At 44.3% G+C, this 18,283-nt stretch overlaps 1 protein-coding gene across 3 annotated transcripts in view; it reads left to right on the forward strand.

Moving 5' to 3' along the window:
• Positions 1 to 4,498: 4,498 nt before the first annotated feature.
• The window catches only part of DMRT1 (doublesex and mab-3 related transcription factor 1), a 101,983-nt gene continuing 88,198 nt past the window's right edge, over positions 4,499 to 18,283 (forward strand). The window contains exons 1-3 of one of the 3 annotated variants that reach the window (XM_053301311.1): positions 4,499 to 5,077; positions 14,402 to 14,469; positions 16,313 to 16,490. In XM_053301311.1, coding sequence (XP_053157286.1) covers positions 4,906 to 5,077; positions 14,402 to 14,469; positions 16,313 to 16,490 — 418 coding nt within the window. In that variant the 5' untranslated portion in view covers positions 4,499 to 4,905. Of the gene's footprint in view, positions 5,078 to 8,922; positions 9,896 to 9,943; positions 10,038 to 14,401; positions 14,470 to 16,312; positions 16,491 to 18,283 lie in introns of those variants that run through there. The other 2 variants (XM_053301312.1, XM_053301310.1) reach the window with 2 other exon arrangements.

The raw sequence follows: 18,283 nt of genomic DNA on the forward strand, positions 1-18,283 counted from the left end.
CCTCGTTTAAATCCTCTAAACTGTGCTTAACTGGTACGTGTGTGTTCATGTTTTGTGTCCCTGTGTGTTTGTGTCCTTCTTGGAAGGACCTGTCATCAAGCAAATTGTTTCATTTGTCAATGAAATGTTGGCGACCACAGAAATCTGCCTTCTACTGAGTCAAACCATTGGCCTGTCAAGCTCAGTATTGTCTACACTGAAGAGCAGAAGCTCTCCAAGGTTTCAGATAGGAGTCTTCCCAAGCCTTCCATGGAGATTGATTGATTGATTCAGTGCCGTCAAGTTGGTGTCGACACTTAGCGACCACATAGATGGATTCTCTCCAGGATGATCTTTCTTCAACCTGGCCTTTAAGGTCTCTCAGTGGTGCATTCATTGTTGTCATAAACAAGTCCATCCACCTTACTGCTGGTCCTCCTCTTCTTCTTTCCTTCAACTTTTCCCAGCATTATGGACTTCTCAAGGGAGCTGGGTTTTCACATAATGTGCCCAAAGTATGATAGTTTGAGCCTGGTCATTTGTGCCTCGAGTAAAACTTCTGGATTGATTTGTTCTATGATCCATTTGTTTGTTTTCCTGGCTGTCCATGGTATCCTCAAAAGTCTTCTCCAGCACCAAAGTTCAAAAGCATCAATACCTTTTCTATCTTGCTTCTTCAATGTCCAGTTTTTGCGTCCATAGAGTGTCACAGGGAAAACCATTGTCTGAATGATTCTAATCTTTGTAGGTATAGACATGTCATGGCATCTAAATATCCTTTCCAAGGCCATCATTGCAACCCTACCAAATGCTAGTCTGCAGTGTAGTTCTTGACTGCTGGGTCCTTTACTGTTGACGGTCAATCTCTGTGTGTGCATGTGTGAGCTTTATTAACAGGGAATTTTTTTTTTACTTTCTTAAAACTAAAAATGTTTGTGTATATTGGTGGCTCCTATCTGCTAACAATAACAAAAGGCTATTGAGTTGCAGAAGCCCAACATCATAGTAGGGTAAGGTACATCAATTTCCTGGATGTCACCATTTCAGACTGGGACAGTATTCCATGTTTTAATATTCCTTGCCCCTGCCAACCCCAATACAAATAGTACCAAATGAGAGTACTATACAATTATTATTATTATTATTAATTTAATTTATACTAGCTGAACCCACACAGCATGTGCACTAGGACTTTGTTGCTCACCTTGCCCTCCGCCATAGCCCCTGCTTTATTGTTCAGTGTCAGCTGCCTCCTCCTCACCACATGCCCCCTCCCCGCTGCATGCTTGCTCTCTCCCCACTGCTCGCTGATTCACCCTCCCCACTGCTCACTTGTTCGTCTGCTCCCTCACTTGTCTGCCCCCTCCCCGCTCACTCACCCCCTACCCACTCCTGTTCTCTTTCTGCATATGGAATCCTCACTGCTCAATCATCACGGTGCTTCTTTTCTGTTACCTCTTGCTGGTAAAGCAGTGTGGGCGGGGCTTGCCAAATACGACCTTAGTGTATTATATATAGATAGATACCGCCCGACACCAAAGGCTCTAGAAGAAGAAGAAGATTGTGCTGTCGAGTCAGTGTCAACTCCTGGCGACCTCAGAGCCACGTGGTAGAATACAGGAATGGTTTACCACTGCCTTCTCCCGCGCAGTATGAAATGCCTTTCAGTACCTTTCTATATCGCTGCTGCCTGATATAAGCGTTTCCCATATTCTGGGAAACACACCAGCGGGGATTCGAACCAACAGCCTCCTGCTCTCTAGGCAGGTTGCTTCCCTGGTTTACAAAAATAAACACAATAAAAACAGAATAAAACCTACTATTAAACAATCAAAATTTAAAACATTCAAAGATTACTACAATTAAAAAATTTAAACAGAGATTAAAAATTTACAACATTCAGAGATTATCAAAAGCCTGGTTTAAAAAGTGTGTCTTAAGGGCTCTTTTAAAGACCGGTAAAGATGTTAAGCCACGAATGTCTATAGGGAGCCCAGGAGCAACTTAGAGAAGGCCAGGTCCTGAGTCATCGCAGACAAGCTGGCGGTACACAGAGACAGATCTCTCTTGATGATCTTAATGTGCAGTGAGGATCATGCACAAGGTGCTCTCCCAGGTAACCCAGTCCTAAGCTGTTTAGGGCTTTATAGGTAATTTTGCATTTGTATTTTGCCTGGAAACCTACTTGCAACCAATACAGCTGCTTTAAAACAGACATAATATGGTCTCTCTGAAAACCCCAGAGACCAATCTAGCCGCTGCATTTTGAACCAACTAAAGTGTCTGAACTACATACAAAGGCAGCCCCACATAGAGCACATTGCAGTAGTCAAGCCTAGAGGTTACCAAAGAGTGCACCACAGTTCTGAGATCAACTGATTTTTATACTGTTTTGACTTTTTCATGTGTTATTGTTTTGATGTACTGTAAGCCTCTTTGAGTGGTTGTGTATGACCAGAGAAGCAGGGTAGTTGTTAAATAAATAAATAAATAAATAAATAAATGTATGTATGTAATTTGTCTTGGCACCCCTGGAAATTAAAACAGCATTCTGAATGTTAAAATTTGGGGAAATTACTTGTTGGACTACAACTCCCATAATCCCTAACTATTGGCCAAAGTGGCTACAGTATGATTGCAGAGAGACACCGCGTGATGGCAGCCCAGATGAGCAGGAACAGTGGAAGCAAGTAAAGGGGTGAAAATAAGTAGCCCTTTATATAATATGGGAGTTGTACTCCAAAAACAGCTGGAGGACTGAAGAGTAGTTTGAAAGATTTTTTATTTTTGTCTCCTTGTTGCCATTAGTCAAATAGGTTTTACAGGTTTTTGAAACCTCCAAAGCCTGGCTAATAGAGGAAACAATTCCTACATTGGGGTGTATTTCCGATTGGGGAATCCACCCCAATCAGGAATCCTAAACCTTCAACTCTCTGAAAAGAAAACACCACCACCACCAACTACTGACTTACTGCACTCTTAAGAACCCCTCATAAAGTTCAGTTTCCACTTGAGTGCAGGAATGTTCATTTTCACCATAAACACTGAAATTGCCTTTTGCTTTCCTCGTATCTGTGTAACGATGTCACAGTGACACATATTATACATGTTGAAATGTTAATGTTTGTTCATTTCTGTACCATATTCACCATTTTCTAGTGTGGGAGAAGCTACTTTCCCAGAAGGAGGTTTCTATAACAAGAAATGACAACCAGCAATTGATAATGGGTATCTTTAATAACTGCATCGCTTCACTTGAACAGGATGGTGTGCATCCCTCAGATCACTGGAATTAAATAGCCACATATCTAGGAATTATTATTCAAATTAAAAATGGTTGTTTCTTGTGTTCCACGCTACATTAACCATATTCACAAGTTGTTGTTTTTAAATGTGAGAGGCTAAAAGCCATTCTTTCTTTCCAGACAATTATTTCACAGTGCAGAAACTGTACAGTCGATTCATAGGCAAGAGACAGATTCCCCACCCCCACCGAGAGTACTGACAAAGAACCTGCTCTTGGTATGTATTCACTCATCCCTCTTCTACCTCTGACAAACAGGTTCTTGTATTTGTTTAAAAAACCTATTTGAGCAGGGGCAACAACAGTATCCTATATAATAAAAGGCTAAGTGAGTGGCCGTGGCTTTGGAATGTTGGGGATCTGCGTCCCTGCCTCCCTGGGCTGTTCTGGGCCTGCGCGAAGTGCAGGCCCAGAAGAGCCCAAGGGACACAGGACCTCAGACACCAGTGTCCCACAGCCACGGGCGGCCATTAGCCGGTGTGTGGCGGCGGGGGAAAGTGGCCGAGGCGGCGGCGGAGCCGCCGCCTCAGCCATGAGCTGCGGCACGGCGAGAGGAGGCCGAGGCAACCAGAAGCGGCCGCCCTGAAAAAGGCGAGGGCAGTGGCGGCGGGGGAAGACCGAGACGGGGGACAGGGAAGCTGGGCGAGGTGGCGGCAAAGCCGCCAACGAGGCCCCCGCCCGCTCACAGCCGTCGCCGCCGCCTGCTCACCCGCCCTCCCAGCTGCCCAAAATGAAGCTGGGCGAGGTGGCGGCGAAGCCGCCAACGAGGCCCCCGCCCGCTCACAGCCGCCGCCGCCGCCTGCTCACCCGCCCTCCCAGCTGCCCAAAATCACCTTCCCTGCTCCCCCCCCAAAAAGATTAAGGGCCAAAATGGCCCATGAGAAGGTCGCCGCCCCCGCCTATCGCCCTCCCAGCTGTTGAAGACCACCTTACCCGCTCCAGCCCGAGGGAAAAGAGAGGAGCTCACGAGCAGAGCTCCTCTCTGTGCTAAGTCACTGCTCAAACTGCCGCTATGGACGCAAAGGACACCTATTGCGACAGTATAGGCAGCAGCTTAACACAGAGAATAGCTCTGTTTCCGAGTTCCTCTCTTCTCCTTCGGGCTGGAGCGGGTAAGGTGGGCTCCAGCAGCTGGGTGCGCGGGAAGACGATAGGCGGGGGCGGCCACCTTCTCATGGGCCATTTTGGCCATTATTCATCCACCCCCCCCCCAAAAAAAGTAAAAGCAAAATAAGGAAGAACAAAAACAGAGACAACAACAAAACAAAAAACAAAAAGAGAGAGGGGACAAGGGGGGGAAAAAGAGACAGAAAGAGAGAGAGAGAGACAGAAAAGACGGGATAGAAAGCTAGCGCCCGTTATCATAACGGGCTTAAAAATACTAGTGAGAAATAAGTGTCTTCTCCATGCAAAGTAAAGTCTTTTTCAAACCATTTCCAGCTCTGTTGATAACTACTGTCTTTCTGCAGCCACAGCGATTGCAGGGGAATCTAGGCCATGTCTACAGGACACCATTTACAACCCAAGGCCTCCAGTCTGTGTAATGTTCATGGTGCTCTTCCAGCCCTTCGATGATTCCTATCCCTCTTGTTAGGAAGCCCTAGAGGTTAAACTGGTTTTGAATGGATTCAGATGTGTACTTTCATAGAAATCGTATACACTCTCCCTTCATTCAACTCGGTGGGAGGATGATGAGTGAATGCAACAGTGTCGCAGGCAGCAGCTCTACAAGTGGCCTGGTTTGGCGTGTTATTTTCAACTGCAGCAGCCTCTTCCCTCGAACCCCCAACAATGGTATGGCAGTGGCGGCATCGGGGGGGGGGGGAACCTGAGGGGGGACACAGAAGGGGCAAAGTTCATTTATGGATAGACTATGAACTGTGCCCCACATATTAGATTTCTGAAATAGGAAGGATGGCGGGGTGGGGCGGGGAGTCACTTTTCGGGAGGCTTGACCCCTGCCCCCCCCCATTTGGTAGCCGCCCTTGAATGTGGAAGTATAATGAGGCAAAAACAGCCTGATCCTATGCATGCTTACGCAAAGTCCCACTGAGTTCTGTGGAACTTACTCCCACACAAAGATGCACAGGGTTGCAGCTTTGAACTCTGAAAGTTGTCTAGGAATGGGCAGCTGGACCAGGGCCAGACTGGGGGCACTGAAAGGGTGGTGGAATGTATGTGGGGTGGCTGCCGGGTTTTGAGCAGAATGGGTGGGAGTATTTTTCAGTTTCATTTAAGAATTGTTTTTTTCTGTTAACTTTCGATATCTGACCTCTGTTTTCTGTTACTTATAGGTTACTATAAATATTTCAAACGAAGTATCACTTGTAACTATTAAGAAGCACTATACTAATAAAATAGTTTGGATATATGTGTTCTTATGTAGTCCAGTTCCTGCAAGATTGTTAGAAAATGAAGTGGATGGCACCTGAATTCACTCTGTGTGCATCACTCCATAATCCCTGCTTCAGCCCTACAATAGCACTGTTTTAAGTTCTCCCCCCCACCGCCCGTCCCAGTTTCCACAAGATGCCTACCCTCTCACCCCTCACACCTACCCAAGAGAGGAAAATTATTTTCAGTTCCTAACAGTATATACAGCATCACAGAATTTCAAAGCATTTAAACATATTACTGCAGCAATATTTAAAACAACCCTGTACAGGAAGCAAGAATTTTTACATGAAATGGAGCAGGGGAGATACAGTGGGGACAGACACTGTATATTTCCAGAGGTAGTTAAATAACAATTTAAATTTAAGAAGTGTAAATGCTATGCTGAAAGGTCCTAGGAAGACCCTGGAATCCTTTCCAACAGCTTATCACACTTCTTTTGGAAAACTGATGTCATGTGTGGTGTAGAGCCAAGAGCCAGTGTGATGTAGGGATTCAGAGTGTTGGACTAAGACTGGGGAGACCTGAGTTCAAATCCCCATTCAGCCATTCAACTCACTGGGTGATTCTGGGACACTCACTTGTCTCTCAGCAGAACCTTTGTCATAGGGCTTTTGGGGGTATAAATTAACCATGTGTACCACTCTGGGTTTCTTGAAAGCAGCACAGGCTAGAAAGGTAAAAGGAAACAGATCTATATAAGGTAAAGCAGAGGCCAACGACAAGAGTGGAGAACAAATGCATTCTGAAGTTACAAGAGCAGCTTGCCTGCCTATTTCAAAACTGAATTCATAAACAGAAAAGTCACAGGTTTCCCAGTGATGCTTGCTGCAGCTATGAATCATCTCCTGTAACGGAGAGAACACCATAGGAAGCAAAGATGCATGGGGACACCTTCTCACGACTCCATGCCTGCTGAACAGCTGGATGCCACTCTCTGCCCAACATGGGTGCCCACCACTTGGCTTGGGTGTCTCTCCTTGCAAACAACAAATATTTTTTACACTCCCTTAAATCTTGCTCAATGAACCACAGCACAGTGGGCATATTGATGTTACAGATACTGGCCAGAAAACCACCTGGTTAGTTGTCTGCACAGCAAAGAGATTTTTAAAATTATTTTTCTCCCAACAGAATCCATCTCTTCTCTGCACCACACCCACATGGAAGCTAATCTGGCAATTATCTGAAAAGTAGCTTAGTCTATGCATATGCCCTAAAGGAACTTTCTGGCTTCTTCTTCCAGTTTCTAATCTAATTAGTCCAGTCTAATTAGATGCCCATCAGATGCCCCCTTCTCTCTCTTTCTCTCACCAAGCCTTGCCCATCCATGTCCCTTCTCTCTCTCTCTCTCTCTCATAGGAACATAGGAAACTGCCATATACTGTGTCAGACCATTGGTCTATCTAGCTCAGTATTGTCTTCACAGACTGGCAGTGACTTCTCCAAGGTTGCAGGCAGGAATCTCTCTCAGCCCTATCTTGGAGAAGCCAGGGAGGGAACTTGAAACATTCTGCTCTTCCCAGAGCGGCTTCATCCCCTGAGGGGAATATCTTGCAGTGCTCACACATCAGGTCTCCCATTCAGATGCAACCAGGGCAGACCCTGCTTAGCTATGGGGACAAATCATGCTTGCTACCACAAGACCAGCTCTACTCATGCCAAGCCTGAACAGCTAGATAAGAGGATGTACTGTGGAGAAGAGGGAAAGAGATTAAGAGAAATGACATGGGGAAGAAAAGAATAAGGGGCTTGAAAATGGCTGGGAACAGAGTTCCTTCTAACAGGGATTCCCAGATGTTGTTGACTACAACTCCCAGAACCCTCAGCTGCCATGGATTCTGCATGGGAATTATGGGAGTTGTAGTCAACAACATCTGGAAATCTCTGTTAGAGGGAATACTGGCTGGGAGGAGAGGGAGAAAATGGGGAGGGGAGAGAAAAGGGGGTGAAGTGAAATGACATGGGGGGTGAGAAAATAAATAACTGGTGGAAGGGAGTGGATAAATGTGTGAGGCAAGAGCAGCTGGGCTGCAGGAGGCAGTCTGTAGTGTTTGGGTGGGTTTGAGGTGGGGTAGAGAAGAGGAGAGCCTCATATGGCTGGGTGCCCCAGCCAGGCCAACCAGCTCTGGCTCCTTCCTTCTCCAAGCACGGACTCCCCACCAGCCTTGCTGGCAGGCATGGATCCAATGGGCAACTTTGCCAATGTCCTCCTTGTGTTGCTTAGAAGCAAAGCCAGGCTTGCCACCAAATGTGCGTTTGGTAGAGAGCTACAGGCAATCCTGCCTTCCTAGAGAATGTCTCTGTAGAACACTATCTTGTGGGTTTTTAAGAAGCAAGTGAAGGCAAGCTTATTTTAGAGAGCTTTTCATTGAAACTGCCATATGGTTTAATAGGGAAAGGAATACAATTGGTTTGACTCTGCTCATCTGTAATCCTTCACTGGGACTGCACTTCATTGTTTGTTTTAATGTGTTTGTACATTATTGATTGTATGGTTTACTTCCTGTTGCAACCCCTTCAAAGCAGGGGCGCAACTACTATTAGGCAAGGAGAGGCAGCTGCCTGGGGGCCCCCATGCCTCGAGGGGCCCCCCAGAAGCAAGTCACATAACTATATATTGTGAAGTGAGTCTGTGTGTATCAGCAAGGGGCCCATTTTAAAATTTTGTCTCTGGGCCCACTCCAGCCTTGTTACACCCTTGCTTCAAAGAGCATCTTGAATGAAGCAGAGGGGTCTGGCAGCTTTCCTTCCATCCATCCATCCCCCAGACCCTAACAGCCTTTGCAGCAGGGAAGAGAGAGAAGGGCGGCGGCGGCTGGACACTGGAGAGGGGAGGAAAGTGAGTCAGGGCCCCGAGAGTAAATGGGCATGAGCTGCCTAAGTTGCTCCTTGCCCCTTAGCAAGCGCCTGCTGGCTTTGGCAATCTCCTCCCTCCTGCTGGCTTGCAACCCGCATGGAGGCTGGAGCCAGTGAGAGGAGAGAGGGGGCTCCCCTTCCTTCTAACTTACGCCTTCCCTCCACAGAGCGGTCGCCCGCCGGCCCTCCAGTGACAGACCCCGCGCGCCAGGAGGCGGGCTTGCTTGCCTCGCTGGTGATCTCCTCTCGGCTTCTCTCGCTCTCAGGTAGAGTGCAGGGAAGGGCGTGCGCGGGGGGGCTGTTCTCCCGCTCGCTGCTGCTCATAGGCGCCCCGCGGTTGCACCCCAGCAGGAGGGTGCCACTGTGCCACTGCCACACAAAGATGCACAAGGTTGCAGCTTTGGACTCTGATGGGCAGCCGGACTGCAGAGCAGGAGTGCATACAAAGCGCCCGGGCTGCTGTGCTGTCCGCGAGATAGTGGGGTATATGGGACGGGCAATGAGGCAGAACTGAAAGTGGCTCTTTCCCCCCCCAATATCGACGTAACGTGGCCATGCTGAGCTCTGAGCTTGACAGACAAGCAAGCAAGCTGGTGCTGGAGCGGCGTTAGCTTTTGCTAGTAGCTGCAAAGCGTCCTGTCCGTCCGTGGCGTGGATCACTTGCACGCGCTACGCTGCAAGCTGGCTGTGTGTGCACGCGCGCACTTACTTGAGGGCGAGCCCGAACTCAGTCGAAGTAAACGATAAGGAGCCCGGCGCGCGGGCGCTCGCCTTCGCTCCAGGCCCCGCCTCGTGACGTTCCGTACAGTATGTAGCATTCCGAAGAAGTAGCAAAAAGCGCCTTGCAAAGAGTAGGGCTGCTCCGTTGCATTTTGCAGCAAGCCAAGCTCCAGCCTGGGCAAAGACCAGCACCTTATTAGCCAGTTCTCGTTTCACTGTTTTAATTTAAAACTGAAATACCAGTTAACTAATAATTTACAGGGCCCAAGTTCCCCACCCACCCTTTCCCCAGGCTGTCAGACCAATTGGCCAGAGAAAATGCCCAACGATTCCTCCTTCAGCAAACCCTCGGCTGCCTCAGAGCATCATGTCGAGGGGGGTAAGATGGACAGTTTCGGGAAACCGGCTGCGTTGGCCGCAGGAGGTGGAAACAATGGCGGGGTCTTAACTCTGGGTGCCGCCGGTGCTGCTGCGCCCAGTACCTCGGCCAGGAAATCGCGGCTGCCGAAATGTGCGCGTTGTAGGAACCACGGATATTCTACGCCTCTGAAAGGGCACAAACGCTTTTGTACGTGGAGAGACTGCCAGTGTAAAAAGTGCAGTCTGATTGCAGAGAGGCAACGCGTGATGGCAGCCCAGGTGAGCAAGGACAGTGGACGCAAGTAGAGGGGTGAAAAAAGGCAGCCCCTTAAGGAGGAGAAGATGCGGGATGCCTTCTTCCCGCTCGATGACCCTTGCTTGAAACTCGTTTTGAGGGATTTCATGCCACTTGCACAGTCCGGTATGCAATACAGTTTGGGACCCAGAGAGATGTGCCCTTGTATTTTCATCGGGTACTTTGAGAGATAAAATACTTTCCCCCACCCCCTACTCAACTGGCTGCACTCTTATTCTGGTTTGTAAAATTAAGGATCCAAGGAAACAAAACAAGCGTTGCCAGATTTGTGGTTAATAATTGATAATTAATTTCCGCAGGTACATTACACCACTTTAAACAAAATACAGCCGTTCAAAAAACATACAAACCGGGTGTTGTTGTTTTTAAATCCACCATGCTAGTTTTTCTCTATCACCTTGGAAAGTGTTCACCTCAACCCCGCATTCCCTTTTCTATGTCATCAGGGAATGTTGTAGACGAGTATCCAACAAGTTTTGAATACTGGATCCTGCTTATTTTCCTATAATTGCTTTAAGGGGGGAATAGGGTTTGATTTATTAAAATTCAATATTTGTACTGAAGAAAAAAGAGACAGAGAAAAGAAGTTGGATGTTGTTGAGTGAAACCCCTAAACTAAAATATGACTGTCTTCTAAACATGTGATGTAGTACATGAAAAAGTGTATTTTTGAAAAAAGATGAAGAATCTTTAGTATGAATGGTAGGCTAATGTTTTAGTCTGGAGGAATTTTCACCTTCCAGAGTAAAAACAACTCTAAACATGAAGACTCAAGTTCATACTCAGTGGGAACTTAAAGATTTGGCATTCGTGCAGTCAGCAAGGGTAGACTTCCATAGTTGAGATATGCAAAATATGTTAAAGTCATTTGTTTAAGTTAAACATGTGTTAAAATATTCCTTCATGTACTTACTGAGTTAATGATAGAAGATAGTTTTGTTTTCTTTCATTAACTCAGTGCATGAAGGAAAATAAATTTTTTGATAATTTAAATTTAAATTAAATGATGATTTGCAAGTTACTGTGTAAAAACCTCCCAGATTGTTATGTATATAGTGCTTTCTTGCCACCCTATGAAACTGATTTGATTAATGGAATTTTCTTTTCCTTAAAAAAAAAAAATTAGGCTACCGTGTAATGATGCAATTTTTTTAAAAAAAAATCTGATACAAATGTTTTCAAAGTTCAAAATTTCAAAGAACAGTGTTTCAAGAGTTTCAAACTGATTTGATTAATGGAATTTTCTTTTCCTTTAAAAAAAAATTAGGATACCGTGTAATGATTTGACTGATGCAATTTTTTAAAAAATATATCTGATACAAATGTTTTCAAAGTTCAAAATTTCAAAGAACAGTGTTTCAAGAGTTTCAGTATTCATTCCATAGAAAACAATAGTCCCAATTCAAAACTTAAACTGATATATTTTCATTTTCACTGGTTTCCCATTGACTTTATAATAGACATAGTCCCCATGTCTTAGTAACAATAATGTCACTACAATTACTTTCATAGTTTTATTGATGGTAGATACATTTATTTCTAGCTGTTTGGCAAAGCCGGTCATTACAATTGATCTGTTTCATTAGACTCTTCTTTTATTGGGGGTCTGCGGTCCTAGCAGTCTGATTCTTTGGTTTAGCTGGGTTGTGATGGTGTTTTCTCATACTGAATCCAAACACAATCTGCATTGGTCCCTACTTTTCTAAACAACATTCATTGACTACCAACTGTTCTTCAGCTGTAAACTATTCCTATACTTAAATGTACCACCTCAGCATATTATTGCTATTTCTATTTGATTTGTTCTGTTATTGAAAAGTAATGGTTATCCCATAGTTCCTTGCATCAGGTAAGGACAGAGTATGTAGGGATTCTGTCTTTCAAAAGGACACCCTACCCAACTAATTTTGCACAGCAAGACAAATCACATTCCATACTTATGTTGTGCAGACATGCTTTTGTAGCGCAACAGTAGTGAAACTTGCTACACACTTCATTTTTTAAAAGGGAACTTCTGTGCAAGAGCTCTAGAGCACAATTCTCAATTCCCTGTTTTTTAGTGCAGACCTTACTCAAAAAGTTAATAGAAATTGCATGAAGCAGGATTTAATCTGTATTATGTCTGAAACAGCCCAATGAGATTTGCTTAACAAAGACTCTCTTTGGCCAGTTGCCATGAAATTTTTGCATTTCTGAAAAGTTAAATGATTATACAAAGAACTGTCACCCTTTCTAAATGCTTGTTCTGTTTTTCTAAAATTTAATTCTGAGCTAGGAGCTCCATCAGAGAAATAACCCACCCTACCATGCATGTTATTTCTGTCCTATCACTCTGTGGTGTGTTTTTTTTCTTGTCTACAAGTGGGGTATGCTCCCTGCTTTTATTTTAGTTTTAGCCTGGAATCCCTGCTAGATCACATTAGCAAAGATAAGATTAGTGGTTTTCCCCTTTCCAAAATGCTCCTTCAGATTGCCTTGGCCCTTTCTGGATCTTCAGCATTTGTGTTAGTGAGCCAAACAAATAGTAAACTTTAAAGCCTTCCTATCCTGAGCCGCCTCATAATCAGCTCCTTAATTCCAGTTGCCAGAGTTGGAAGGGCCACTTATCATGAATTGTGGCAACTGGGTTTGTGGACTCCAGTTGGTAGAGGAAATTTATTATTTCCTCGCCTATATAAACTGCTTTGAGAACTTTTTTTGTTGAAATGAATTATATACATTTAATAACAACAATAGAACAATAAATTATTAATATTATTATTATCATCATCAACAACATTGAAATATTTCAGGCAAAACACAAATGCAGCAGCTGAAGGGCTGTATTCCTGCAATAAGCCTGCAGTGCATTGCCAGTATATGCTGCTTTTAAACCTTAAGGAAATATTTCAGTAATGTTAATGTCACATTTTCTGTTGCAAAGTGTATCTTTTCTGGAGACAACAATAAACAAAATCAATTCCAGTTAGAATTAATTACCATCCAGGGCCTTTGGATGGATAGGGCGGTATAGAAATGTAATAAATAGATGTCATTTTAAAAATGTTTTATTACATACTCTTTTTTTCTGATTACAAATACAAATGTAGGAGTTCCCCATTTCTGGCTCATTCGGAACCAACATGCTTATTTTAATTGGTTATGAGTGCTTAGGGTTTTTTGTGGGGATTCAGAATATGTCCCCTTAAAACACACATTCTTGAAGATATTTCTAAACTGCTTTTAAACTTAAAATTCTGATATCATAGGAACATAGGAAGCTGCCATATACTGAGTCAGACCATTGGTCTATCTAGCTCAGTATTGTCTTCACAGACTAGCAGCGGCTTCTCCAAGGTTGCAGGCAGGAATCTCTCTCAGCCTATCTTGGAGAAGCCGGGGAGGGAACTTGAAACCTTCTGCTCTTCCCAGAGCGGCTTCATCCCCTGAGAGGAATATCTTATAGTGCTTACACATCAAGTCTCCCATTCATATGCAACCAGGGCAGACTATAGGTTGAATCAAATCTTATATTTTAGTACATGGATTATGGTTTGCAGAGTTCCACTGGAGTCTGAGGTTTGCAAAAAGCCGTAAGTCACTTGAGAATTGCCTACAGGAATGATCACCTTGCCCTTTACTGATACTTCATTTTGGTCCCACCCTTTCTCCCCCCTTTCTATCTTTGCATCAACTTTGTGAGGTATGTTAGGCTGACAGGAAATGGCTGGCTCAAAGTTAGGAACATAGGAAGCTGCCTTATACCAAGTCAAACTATTGGTCCATCTAGCCCTGTATCTTCTACACACAGACTGGCAGCAGCTTCTGCAAGGCTGCAGGCAGGAGTCTCTCTCAGCTCTATCTTGGAGATGCCAGGGAGGGAACTTAGAAATTCCTGCATGCAAGCATGTAGGTGTTCTTCCCAGAGTGGCCCCATCCCATAAGGGGAATATCTTATAGTGCTCACACATGTAGTCTCCCATTCAAATGCAAACCAGGGTGGACTCTGCTTAACAAAGGTAGTAGATTCATGCTTGCTACCACAAGACCAGATCTCTTCCCTTGCAATGCTACTCTAGGGACACATGACTGAGTGGGAATTTCAACCTGACAAAGTCTCCACAAGTCTAGTCTAATGCTCTAACTACTACACGCTATACTGGCTCTCTGCTATACAAATGTATTCATATCAGAGGTTCTTTATCATAGGCCTTCTGAGGTTAGGTAGATGATGATCGGAGAGAGGGCTTTTGTGTACTTGGTGCCCCATATCTGTAATTCAAGGGGAAAGCTCTCCCAGGAACCTACTTTGATATTTTTCTGGCACCAAGTAATCTAAAAAATTTAAATTCCAGTGTCTTAGATAGCTGGTTTTAATAGTTTCGTGGTTTGACTTCTAAAAAATTATTATTATTTTATTGTATATATCACTGTTATTTATTGATGCTTTTCTCCCACAGCTTTACTGTTGTATTTTTATTTTGTTTTAGTCTTGCAGTTGTACACTGCCATTGGAACTTATGCTGAAGAGTACCTAATAAAAACGCCAAATACTGAAGTAAGCAGTGCAGTGGCAAATTTTTGCTTGTGCAGTCAGGTGAAAATATAGGGGCCCATCATCTGGAATCTTAAGCACTTGTTCAGTCCTGGAGTGCCAATTACATTTTGGCTGTTTCTCAACATGCAGTCTTGGATACCATTTTGCTAACCGTGTGCTATGTATTCTCCAAAACAGAGGGTCATGATATCTGCCCAGAGAGCTTGCAAAGCTACTTTAGATGGACAAGACAGGGATGGGGGAATTAGAACAGAGACTGCCCAGAAGTGGGGAGGGGGGTGAATGGGTGGGTTTGAAATTGGAGAGAGTTAGGTAGTAGTGGAGAGAGAGAAATCAAGAAGGCAAAGTTGTGCAAGTGATTACCCACTAGATTTGCTTGAAGATAGCAAAATAATGCATGCAAAGAGAAACAGTGATAAAATCCTTGTCCTTGTTTCTGAAAAGGGTTTTAGGTTCCTCCTTCATTTCATAGCATCTGCAGCTCTGAGAGCAATTGAATTAATTATATTACTTAAATGCATGGTGAGGTTGAGGACTAAATCTCTCCTAGTTCACAAATTACTACTTAAACCAAGTTAAGCTTTAGTTGCTTTTGCAGACAGAAACCTCCTACATGTCAGTAGGCTTTATACTGGATGTTACGTTGGTAAATGATAAATGCTTTCCCCTCTTCACACTTGGCATAGAAAAATGCATGTTCATTTTAATGTTTGGATAGTTCCTTTTTTCATTGCTCCTTTAGTCAAGACTTCCACTTTGGGGTCTTGCATTTTGCTCCTTTGTTTTGAGCTTGTTCTGCTTGTTGCCATAGCCAAATAATAGCCGCCATTTCACCTCCCCGCTAGGCCTTCTTAACAGCAGTGCACCAGGCCCTTCTTTTCCCCATCACTGTTTCTGCATGCATGCCACACAACTGTTAAAAGCACAGCAGCCTTGCCAGGACACAAAAACGACAACTCTGAAGCCAGCATGAGGGGAGATTTGCTCTTTGCATATGCCTACTTTGAATGGCCCCAAACAGATGCCCTACTCCAATGCTGATTGTTCCCTGCTTGCATTGCAGTAGTAATGCAACAAGGATAAGGAAAGCGGGTGGTTCTGGTTAACTTGTGTTTTGGAGAGGAAGCTTATTGCGTTGGCATCAGTGGGATTTGTGTGGGAATAGGCATTCTGAATGACAGTAATAGTTTTCTGGTGCAGGAGAGATTGTACAATCGGCGTGTTCTCAGGCTTCTTTGCAAAAGTGTCAGATCAAGTACAGCTTGTTCTTTGCTACTGCTGTGGAGATAGCTCATGACTTTGGGTCTGTACTATCTAGTGATGTGAAAAATAATCAGATCATGTTGTTTATAGTAATGGGGTTGGTTGGCCCTACCCCCGAAACAAGGTCTCCATGGATTCAGCCAGATGGAATGAAAAAGCTCTCTCTCTTTCCTCCAGCACATTCATTGGAGGAGCCACAATATCTGAGATTATATTTCCCCAAGAGTTATGAATTTCAAGCATAGCTTTACCTTTTATTGCAATGTATTTTTAGTATTCTTTTTTTGAAGTACCTGGATTTGCCACAGCTACAGGTGTGATCCAGAATTCACTCACGCAAAAGGAAGCCTTGGTTATTGTCAGTTATTCTTTTGAACCAGTGACCTGCACTGGGCAACTTATGAAAGGTTAGGCGAACATAAACTGGGCAAGGTTTTGTACAGCTCTCTGCACTTCTGCTCTCTCATGTCTTTATCTTAGCACTTACAAGCTGTTTAAAAGGCAAATAGTAGTTCTGTCTCGAGTTTTCCATCATGTTAGCTGTGAAGACCCAACGCAGCTTAAACATTCTCATTCCCAGGTTGCATTAAGAAGGCAGCAAGCTCAAGAGGAAGAGCTGGGGATCAGCCACCCCATTCCACTGCCCAGTGCCACAGACATGTATGTCAAGAAAGAGAACAATGGAAATGGTTCTTGCCTCTTGTTGGAAAGCAGCAGCCCACCACCATCCACGGCAACAGCATCTGCCTCAGCTACAGGTAAGGCAAAGCAGGCGGCCCTAGGCTAGCCTTCATATCTCTTGTGCTTAAGAGCAGGGGCGCTGTTGTGGATTTCTTCATTCTCAAGATTTCCGCCAAGTAAATTAAAAGGTTTACTCTGATATCAAACTGCGAAACTGGAATTTATCAGAAAACCTTTCTGTTGGTTTAGGCCTGAGTCAAGACAATGGCTGACATCCCCATTAACCATGCACACAGAGACACAATGTGCAAAGCACCTTCGTCACAGTATTTAGTATTTCAGAGTCACACTGCACCGGTGGGAGGGCATTTTAGCTGATCCCCGCTCGCCCCCTAAGTGCTCCATGTGACCCAAAAGTCGGTCTGAAGGACTGTGTGACCCTCTGGGACCTCCTTCTGGATTGCAGGGAGCACTTCTGGGGTGCAGGAGGGATTGAAAAAAGTTCCCCCTGCCCCCAATGTGCGCAGTGCAACTCTGGATTACTAAATTTTGTGGAGGCCCATTGCGCACTGCACTCCTGCACCATTACTGGCAATGTCAGCCATTTCTTTCATCTCCCACTACAAGTACTAATTAGCATGTTGCTGTCATCTGGTAGCTGTTTATGCTGTAGACAGAATGGTCACAAATTGTACCTCACTGAATTTCATGGCCGTTTGGCCTCACTGTTTACATTTTCCCCACTGTACATGTGTCTGTCTGTCTGACTGTCTGTATACCTACCTACCTACCTACCTACCTACCTACCTAGGATAACACTTAATGCATCTGGTGAAACCTACAAAGCTCATGCAACAAAAACGTTGGGCTGACATCCTGACTGACACTATGCTTGTGCAAGGAAGTTACGCTAAGGGCATTGTGCTGGCCAATTGTTCTAAGCCTGGCACTTGCGTTACAGACTAGTGTTGCACTAGCACAAACCTGAAGCATGCCTCATGTGTTTTTCAGGAACTTTTGCACAGGAGCACAGTTCCAAAAATCCTTGTACAAGCTATACAGTCTTCTTGCACTAGTGTATTTTTGTTTGTTGCACAACAGCTGTGCTAGGATGTTGTCGCTGGTCCTTAAGAAAGCACAAGACTGTTAATTTTTACTGTAGCAGACTAACAGCTACTCATCTATTTTAATGAATCCATAAGATGTAGATCAATTTTCTTTAAAATGAGATTTTTTGATTTGTATGAATATGGGCTAAAGGTATAAAATGCAATATTTTTTGGCATGTGCAATGCTGTACAGCCTTTATTTGTTTGACTCAATTGATTTACACCATCTGCTGTGTTTGACTCCCCCACTCCCAACCATCTGAGAGCACTCAAAAAAGCAGCTTGTAACATGGATTGTGATGTTCTTTTGAAGAAATGCCTTACAGTGCATGAAAAAAGAAAGAAAGGAAAGATTTTGCCGTCGAGTCGGTGTCCACTCCTGGCAACCACAGAGCCCTGCGGTTTTCCTGGTAGAATACAGGAGTGGTTTACCATTGCCTTTCTCCCATGCAGTAACAGTGCATGAAGATACACCTTTTCTAGATAGGGAGGAGCATTTTAGCTTTGTAATGACAACACTTGAGAATTCCAGGGCTTTTGGTTCTCTGGGAACCCAATAATTTGAATCTTGGCCTCTGCAAAATTCCAAGATTGGTAGATATTTGCTTCCATCCATCTAGAGAAATATGTATGAAAGTAAGCTTTTCCACACTTATCCCTAGCTGTATGAGGAACCAAATGAATACATATTTCAAACGGAAAAGACTGCAGCAGGAGCACACAGCTTTAATCAGATTGTTGCTACTGACAGCGATCACTTG

This window comes from Hemicordylus capensis, chromosome 2 (genome assembly GCF_027244095.1).
Source record: "Hemicordylus capensis ecotype Gifberg chromosome 2, rHemCap1.1.pri, whole genome shotgun sequence".
Lineage (NCBI taxonomy): Eukaryota > Metazoa > Chordata > Lepidosauria > Squamata > Cordylidae > Hemicordylus > Hemicordylus capensis.